This window comes from Catharus ustulatus, chromosome 8 (assembly GCF_009819885.2).
Source record: "Catharus ustulatus isolate bCatUst1 chromosome 8, bCatUst1.pri.v2, whole genome shotgun sequence".
NCBI lineage: Eukaryota > Metazoa > Chordata > Aves > Passeriformes > Turdidae > Catharus > Catharus ustulatus.
Genome location: NC_046228.1, coordinates 24,604,956 through 24,614,152, shown reverse-complemented (window position 1 = coordinate 24,614,152; position 9,197 = coordinate 24,604,956). Strand labels below are relative to the sequence as shown.

The 9,197-nt window shown below is 48.2% G+C and overlaps 1 protein-coding gene across 1 annotated transcript; it reads right to left on the bottom strand.

The window, feature by feature from the left end:
• Nucleotides 1-1,401: 1,401 nt before the first annotated feature.
• On the bottom strand, nucleotides 1,402-4,154 carry LOC116999410. The gene is made up of 3 exons (XM_033066109.1): nucleotides 3,811-4,154; nucleotides 3,490-3,766; nucleotides 1,402-3,401 (listed from the first exon to the last, which is right to left on the bottom strand). The coding sequence occupies exons 1-3, from the start codon at nucleotides 4,152-4,154 to the stop codon at nucleotides 2,466-2,468; spliced, it is 1,557 nt and encodes a 518-aa protein (XP_032922000.1). The 3' UTR covers nucleotides 1,402-2,465.
• Between the last annotated feature and the right edge of the window lie 5,043 nt (nucleotides 4,155-9,197).

Sequence of the window (9,197 nt, the reverse complement as noted above, 5' to 3'; positions counted from 1 at the left end):
ACACGTGTCACGCAGCGGCAGGGCGGAGGCTCGGAGCAGCTTGCACCGGGAACGGGAGCCGGGAACTGCGCGTGTTTAGGAATCAATTTCTGTCCTGCACACCCTGGGAAGGCCCGCGGTAGCTGCCCGGCGGGGCCGGCCCCGCAGCGCCCGGAGCGGAGGAGGCGTGGGGACCGTCAGCTGCCCGCGGGTTCGGGCCGGCCGGGTCCCGGCACCGAGTGCCGCGTTCGCTTCAGCCTCCGGGGACGGGGACTCCACCTCCCGGGCAGCCCAGTCCAGTGTCTAATCACCCTTTCTGTGAAGAAATTCTTCCTAATTTCCAATCTAAACCTGCCCTGGGGCAGCTTAACACTATGTCCCCTGCTCCTGTCGCTAACACACCTTAGGTGGGGGCATTTTGCGGGTCCCAAGCCCCGCACCCACAGGGACAGGACCAGGCATGCACAGGGCAAGGCAGCCCAGGTGAGAAGTGAGGCATTGTTTAATCTCAGCTCTGTGCCCACGCCTGAAGGCCAGTCCCCGAGGTGCAGACCCTGCTCAATGAAGCCCTCCTGTCTCAAAGGGATGAGCCAGCGAGGGCAGGGCTGCTAAAGACGTGTCCGGGCGGGAACTGCTTCCTCTGCGATCTGGCCCCATCCAGCGGGGCTTGCAGGGGCCGTGGCTGTCACAGCGGGCCTGCTGCTGGAGGAAGGAATGTGATTGGCATAATGAGGAGCTCGGGACACCCTGCCGTGGAGTAGGTCTAGGCTGGCTCTAAGTGGCGTTGGTGAATGTGGGTCCTCACTATCTCTTTCATAAGTTACGTAGAAAAAATATTTGTCAATATTTAACATGCAAAATCCTCCCTCCTTCTACAAACAGGAGCATTTTGCAGGCAGTAGAAGAGTAGTTCAGCTACTGAACACGTTTGGTTCCTGCCCCAGCTCTTAGCATCACCTACTTATAGGACAGTACAGATGCTGTTGGCAGGCAAGTCCAGGGGAGGCTGCAACACCATCACTGTGGAAATACCTCCTGTGTGTTGAATAAATATTCTCATTAAGAAGGTGCTATGAGGGAGAGGGTATGTGTAAATAAATAAGTCTTAATGCGGTTTTTTTTCCAAAAATTTACGGTAAGCATCATATATACAATCATAAATACAATCATCTCTTCATCCTTCACTCTCAAATACAACTTTTGTTCAAAGAACTTATGTTCTTCTGTAATACATGAGGTTGTTCCAGCCCTTTAGGTCAAGGCAGAAAAGTTACAGCCACAGCTAAAAATTACTGACAAAAGTCAGGACTAATATTCTGGGTTTCTTGTGTACACACCTCCACAGACAGTTTGTTCAGGGATATCGATTTTATTAATAAAATAATGGTCTGTGATTAAGCTGTATTATCATTGTTTCTCTTGTTCTATAAACAAAATAATTGAGTTAATAACAAATGTATTACAATCTAAGCACACTTTAAAATATTCCAGAGCCACATTTTAAACACAAAAAAGATCTGCATGTAGAGTTTTCAGCATCCTAGGCCTAATACTGCTTTAACACACATTCATGGCAGTTTTCCAGCGGTGCACATAAAGAACCTTTCCATGATTACTGTGGTGTTCTGCACAACCATGGTCTTCAGAATTCTAAAAAAGGCTCAGTATGCACGTGCAAAGATGAAACACATTTTTCTCTCCTCTGAGTGCAATTCTACAATTTCATGAAGGCAAAAACCATTAATTTGGCAATTAGACAATCACAATTTATAAAAAAAAGACAATTTGCAAACAAATTACACAAAAGAAAATCACAAAAATATTGCCTTTTAAAAGACTGTGGTCATTTTTAAATGAAAACACTATATACTAAGTACCCAGGAAAAGACCATTAGTGCTCTTTATCAGGAACACATCTAAAATTGAAACACACCCAGTGAGATGTCCCCTGCCACCACCAAGGCTGCTTTTCCCGTGCTTGTACCCTTCTTGTGTTAATGCTTTCTCAACTAAAAGCTATAAATAAGTCTGTTATCTAGGACTCCTTAAGTTAAAATAAGTGAATTATGACCAGAACAGAAAAAAAACTCAGTGCAGTAAGACCACAAAAGCAACACCATAGTGCTAAGCCTCCTGGCAGAATTAAACCAGCACAGTCTGAACACAGAGAACTCTCCAGTACTGGATACTTGTGAAGGTCAGTCTGTGCATGCAGGTTAATGTTAGCTGCCCATAACCAAACATGTGCAGGAATACTGCAAGCAGCTGGTGAAAGATCTCTTGGAGTGGGGAGGCAGCTCAGATTCAGCAGGTAACCCTTGCTAAAGTGACTTATCTTTCTTTCCCTTCCAGACAGGGCACAAAATTCAGGGCAAGCACTCTGCACTTAGACCTGCAAAACCTCTAGCCTCTTTACACAATACTGCCAATTGAGAAAAAAAAATTCACATTCATTTTCTGTCAGGCAAGTGGACCCACTGCCAGTTTCATGTCTGACCCAAATGACAGACTGAATTCTGGCCACCAAAAGCAGAAAAGTAACTTTTGGTCTGACCTTGCTCTGCAGTTAGCTCATTCTCAAACAGCAAATCTAACCCTGATCCCAAAATTTCATTTCTCATGCCCAGCCAATGAGGGTCATAGTCATTTACTGTCTCCAGCAGCTGCTGCCCATACAATGGGGCTGGAGTGGCAAGTGTCCCTTGATACCCCCCTTCATGCTTTGGATGTACCAAAGGAGGACTAGCATTACTATCTGCAAGCAGAGGTGAACTGTGCCTCATCTGCTCGGGCTCAAGCTTAGGTTCTCCCCCATCATAACTGAAAGTGGAGCCCTTCCCAAAGGGAGAAGTGCTTGACTTGGCATACAAACAGTTCTCAACACCCAGGCCCTGGTTAGCATTGAAGTAGTTTAAGACAGGCTTCCTGTACATGTTCTCTTTAGCTGCTGGGTACTGGTGATCTGTACAGGGCTGGAAAACATCTGCATCTGAGTAGAAGCTTTCAGGGAAGGATTTCTTCAGGTGCGGGTACTCCTGTGCCTGCTGCACAGGGAGCGAGAACGGAGGGGCGCTCCCCACGCTCCCCGCACCCAGCGGGACCCCTCTTCCCGAACAGTCCAAACCCAACTCGGCCGGGCTCTGACCCAGCGCTCCAAAAGCGTTATCCAAGCTCCTGAAATGCATGTCGAGCCTTGAGTACAGCTGCCCCGAGTAGGACGGCGGCTGACCGCAGAAGCTCTGGCTCCCTACCGGCAGGCCTGGAGGGCAGAGAAGGCTCCGCTCTGTGCCCGGGCCCTGCTGCGCCCGGGGCCGCTCCGGGCCGGCGCACCGGGACGGCTTCGGCTTGCCCGGCCTGGCGTAGGCGGCGGCCTCGCTCTTCTTGTGGTTTAGCTGCCGGGCTCTCCTGTTCTGGAACCACACCTGCGGGACCGGCAGACACTGAGCACCCGGGCCGCCGGGGAAGCCCCTCCGCCACCTCCCGTGCTCCCTCCCGGACCGCCCCTCTCACCTGGATCCGGGACTCGGGGATGTCGGTGAGGCCGGAGAGCTGTTCCCGCAGGGCGATGCCGGGGTACGGCTCCTTCTCGAAGGCGCGGACCAGCAGCTCCAGCTGCGCTTTGCTGAAGGTGGTTCGCTTGCGCCGGCCGCCCTCCCGGCCCGAGCTGGGGCCGGCGGGGCGCGCCCGGGGCTCGCCTGCGGGGAGAGAGCGGGGAGCGGCGGTCAGCGGAGCGCCGGGCAGGGGAGCGCCGGGCAGCGGGGCCGGGCAGCGTCCTCCTGCCCCAAAGCTGCCAACACCGCCACCAACACTTCTACCAACATTGCCACCAACACTGCCACTAAAACCGCCACCAGCACCGACACCAACACTACCACCAGCACCGCCACCAGCACCGCCACCAACACCGCCCCAACACCGCCACCAATACTGCCACTAACTCCGCCACTAACTCCGCCACCAACACCGCCACCAATACTGCCACTAACATCGCCACCAACACCGCCCCAACACCGCCACCAATACCGCTCCAACACGGCCACCACCAAGCCCGGCCCAAGACCCCGCGGCCAGCGCGGCGGGCGCGGCTCACCGGCGGCTCCGGGGCTGGCGGCCAGGCCGGCGGAGGGGAGGCTGCCGGGGACCAGGCTGGCCGGGGGCACACTGGCGAGCTCCATGCGGACCGAGGTCTGCGGGCGGTGGGACGGCCCTGGCAGCTCCGTGCCTTAAAAACCCTCCACCCCGACCCTCAGCGACCCCCACCCACCGGCCCGGCCCCGCCAGGGCTCCGAGCGTGACTCAGAGCTGTCTCCCACACCTCCATTGTCATCCCATCACCAAAATAAACATAATGAGGGCTCGCCCCATCCAAGGAGCCAAAGTGTCTCCCAGAGAATCCCCAACTGCTGCCACCAACCCATTCACTTTTCTTTAATTCAAATAGAGAGCGAAAAATTTAATGAAGAAATCTCCCACCTTTGGTTCAGCCCTGTGAGGGAGCGCCCCTTCTGTCTGCACTGCAGGCCTGGAGCTGTGCTGGAAACCCGGTGCTCACCCAATGCAAGGAGGCCTCCATGCCACCCTTGTCCTAAAGGCCAACCATCCCAGCTCTTACTGCACCCAGGTGACAAGTCCTTTGTGCCCCCCATTTGGTTACCCTGCTCCTATTCCCATCCATGGGACATTTCTCACCAGCTTTACTTCAGGAAGTAAAATGCTGGTGGCATAACTAGACATTGCATCAACACTGTTCACAGTAAAGGACAAAGCTTCCCCCAGCACACTGTGAGGTCACCCAGGTCAGACAGAGCAGTCTCCCTCTGGAGTGCATGCTGAAGAGCTCAGCAAAACGTCTTCCTTTCCTGGGGCAGCTTTTTTTCCTTCCAGACAGCTCTGCTCATCCAAGTCAGGTACAGAACAAGCAAGGTCTGTGCTATCAGCCCAAGGTGAAATCATGAACAACATATTAATTCAAAAGAGTGGCCAGAAATATCATTTAAGAGAGCCAAGAGTGACATAAGGGACTTAGAGGGAGCAACAGTTACAACACTGAAAATGATTAGATGTTAGAAGAGAAGCAAATCAATTTGTCAGTGTAATCATTTGTCAAATGAGACCATTAATGGCTATCACTGAAGGTGTTCAAGAACAACAGCATCATTACATCATGTGTTTTTCATCTCAACATGTCCCCATTCATTTTTCAAATTTGGGACCCACTCCAGCTTGCTGTGAAGCTGAAGGGTACAGGGACAAAGTGTGTGTGAGCTGGGACACACTGTTTGCGTTCTGTAGGGACCAGTGCACCCATCATCCATGCTGCCACTTCTGGGCTGAACTGCACAAGGGTTTTAACATCACACACACCATCGTAGTGCTTCGCAACAAAAAAATTCATGTCCTTCCACACAGGGATGACAGCCAGCTCCTGTGAGTCTAGTATTCTGGAGACTGGATTCCTTTAGAAGCTCTGTCCATAAGGCAAGGTACATGCCCTCAGAAACCACTACACCTAAATATTATTTTCAAGCAGAAGTGTATATGAAGACCTTGAGAATTTCAGAGGGATGACAGCAGCAAGCAGTTCAAAACATCTGGAAACAACAGCTTGAACCAATTTCTCAGTACTTCTCCCCTTTATTCTACCTTAGCATCCTCATAAGCCTGAACTGTCATAGCACAAAACCGTCCCACATGATTTCTTTTCTCCCCTTCAGCTCCAGGATAGTTGGGAGTTTTTCTTGTCCATGTAAACAATAAAATTTGTTTTTAAGCAAGAATTGCCACACGGGAGAAAGGAAAAAACATGGCGGGTGGAAAATGGTTCAGCACTTCTAGATAGTCAAAGGGTTTCTAACAGTTCAGGTTTATTTAACTTCTGTTATTCAGATATATATGAAAGTAGGGGTTGATGAAGGCTCAGATACAATAAGCAGACTTATAAAGCCTGGGGCATAGTTTTATTGGCAATGTTCACTGCAGCAAATTCAGCTTCAGCTATTGATTCTTGTTGTAAGCATTCAGGGTTCACCTCTAGCTGCCTTGAAGTCCCACCTCCAGTGCACTCTTGGCTAGCAAAGCTCATGCAGCTGCACCTTCAAAAAAAGCTGATTTTTTTTCCCTGTTTTCCCCCCCTTTTTTTTCCCCCAGTTTAATTTTTGGCAAGTTTTATTCAAGCATCAGCATGGGATAGGGATGCAGAGGGGCAAAGGGTAAGAGAGAATCAGGGAGCCTCAATTTGAACTGGCACAATAAAGTATGGAATTGCATATGACCTTTTCATTTCTCTGCAATTCCAGTCCAACTGTCCATGGGGTACATGCTACACTGGATGAAGGATACCAAGGATGTTTGCAGGTTACAAAGAGAGATTATTCATTCAGTCTGGACAGAGGGAATGCTAGAACAAATGCTTAAATTTTTCTTTCTGGATTTCCAGTTTTCATGGCAGAAAAGATCATCTCATGGGACTAACTACAACATTACGCTGTCCCTGTGGGCAGCCTGCAATGTCGAGCTCAAAAGAGCAGGGAAACCGCATCCTCCCACACACACATACACACCTTATAGACACAGCCACTGCAGAAGAGATAAGAAGGAGCCAGCAGAGGCTTGCACAGACTTGCACTGCTTGCTAACAGTGACTGTCCATCACTACTAGCTCGGCTCAAATAGAACACGCTTTTGTTAACATCCCCCAGTATAGAGAGAGCAGTTCACACTTCCCGGAGTTATTGTTTGAGGAACTCTGCCGGGCAGCCTCTTTACACCCTTCATTTTCAGATATTTTCTTTGCAATGCTAATTGGTAGAGATTGCGAGTTTTGTTTTTAAGTCAGATTCCAGGAATGAAGATGACAATCGTTGCCTCCTTTTCCTCCTTTTCTGCTGAGACATATGGACTTGGGCTAACATAAGAACTAATTTCTGCCACAGCTACAATTTGACCATACACTAATCCATCAAGAACACTGACCAGCCCTTGCTGTCCATGGTCCTTTGGCATCCTCATGCTGTTGCATGTCAGTGATAATCAAAACAACTGTTTGTGAGCTCCTGCATCTCCTCTCTGAATTCTAGCAGGAAAACAGTATTCTGCCCCCTACTTTTGATTCATTTCACAAAAAGAGAAATGGGAAGAGTGTGGGAAAAGGAGCAGGAATACCCAAAGCAGCATGCTTAACAAAACCAGCATCTCTTTGCTTCATGGTTGTCTTCAGCAGGATTTCCACAAAAATCCACAGAATTGTGCTATAGATTTGAGTCCAAATGTGGAAACCCACTCTGCCAAGGTTCCTTTATGGCAGTTGTGATACAAGTGCATCTACAAAGGAATAAAAATCACAGGTGGGATATGCTGAGAATAGAACAGAAATGAAGGATACATAAGTTAAGTGCATTTAGGAGTGACAACGTAAATTATTAGACAAGGACGAGCCACAATGCTCTTTAAAATGGCTCTTGAAAAAAGGTTTGCACTTATCCTATGCAGTAGGCACTGGAAGCAGCTCTGTTCTTTCCCTCCAGAGCAGCCGTCATGTCAGGAGTTGCAAAGGTGGTCCCAAAGTCATGGCTGGTATGCTGAATCACCCAGTGCAGCAGGGCTCTGTCACCAGGCGCCTGCCTGGGGAGTCTTAGGACAACCAGCCTTCAGAAATCCCTACATCAAACATTTTCTAGGGCAGTACAATGCTATTGATGTTTGAGCAGAACTTTCATCCTGAAGGAGGCAAGATCAATTTCACTAGCTGGCCTTCAGACATTAACACCTCATAAAAAGGATGCTCATGCCCTGCTTATCTGGAATGCTTCTCTAATTATCTTTTGGTACACCTTTTGCAGCCCATTACTTACCAGTCAACACTGCTTTAATTATGGGCTTGGCAGTAACAGGCAGCTCTTACATCATTGAAATAAAAATGCCAGAAAGCAACCCTGGAGAATTGCAAAGAGATTTCATGTTCAAATGGAAAACGGTGGAATTCAGCATGGCGACATGGATTGTCATTCACAAGGATTTCATACCACGAGCAGCACTCCCATGGCCAGGGGCACCCAGGAACCCCCAGAGAACATGAACAGACAAGTGATGGTTGTGGTCTCACCTGTTCCTCAGGGAAAGGAGCACTTCCAGCAGCACAACTTGCTTTGAAAAGTAGCTCAATGTCCGGACATGTCCACTTCCATGGTGCCAGCAGGATAAGCAGGATGGAGGCACATTTTGCACTTGAGCAAAAAAAGAAGGCAAAATTTATGACATTCCTTGCTTTTCAAAAGTATTCATTCCCCAGTCCAGAACTGGCTCTTGAGAGAGCTATCACCTGCACTGAGCTTTCCCTTACAGTAAAAGCTTACACCTTTGTTATACTAAAGCATTGCTCTTGTCTTTTTTCCTACCATAAATAAATGTTGCTTCTAGTGCGTGAAGGTGGAGGCAAAAAATACTGCTGAAAACACCATGCACTTTTGGGACATACCAGTCTTGCTCTTAGTTGACACTGAAATACACAGGTTTCAAGGTGAAAAAGCATTAGGCCAGTTTCAGCTAGCCTGGAGTAATGTCACACTTTAGTATTTCTTATATTTAACTCTTTAAATAATCCAGGGTAATGATAAAAAAGGTTCTACCTACAGGACTGAATGTTTGCCTCACCTGATTTTTAACTGTTCACCAATGACAAAAACTAGATAACTGCCATGAGAAGGTAGGAATCTATAACCAGCCCAGTAAATGATGTACTGGTGCTTTTACTTGGAAATTATGAAGACCTCAATAATTTTCAGCCCAGGGTTTCTATTCAGTGAATTTATACAGTCTTTCTCTGAATGCATGTAAAATTTTTGCTTCCAGAGCATCCTCTCACTAGAACATATTACATGAAACAACACTTAGTTTTCTGTGTTCTGAACATATAACCTGCTAAAATCATTTGGTGCTTGGTACTGCCCACCCAAGAATGTGGAGTGACCTTCACTGATTTCAGCAGTTCACACCATTTTTTATCCCACCTTATTCATGCTAGCTGGCCCATGATTGTGCCCCCTATGGCAACTGCTCCATGCCTTCATCATTCACATGGTCTTTTCCAGGGCTTTTTCTGGTTATGTTGTATCCTTTGTGAAAAAAGAAGATAGAATTACTCTCAGAATTTAAGATGTAGAGTAATCATGGTGTTTTAACTATTATGAAGGTAATGTGCAGGTTTTTTTCCAGTGCCTTCC

What these genes read in the sequence shown, in the direction of transcription:
- LOC116999410 (XM_033066109.1), bottom strand. Translation starts at nt 4,154, where the DNA reads ATGGAGCTCGCCAGTGTGCCCCCGGCCAGCCTGGTCCCCGGCAGCCTC. An exon ending in GTGGCGGTTTTAGTGGCAGT is followed by an intron (nt 3,767 to 3,810) that starts GTTGGTGGCAAT and finishes CGGTGTTGGCAG; the next exon opens with CTTTGGGGCAGGAGGACGCT. An exon ending in TCCCCGAGTCCCGGATCCAG is followed by an intron (nt 3,402 to 3,489) that starts GTGAGAGGGGCG and finishes CCGGTCCCGCAG; the next exon opens with GTGTGGTTCCAGAACAGGAG.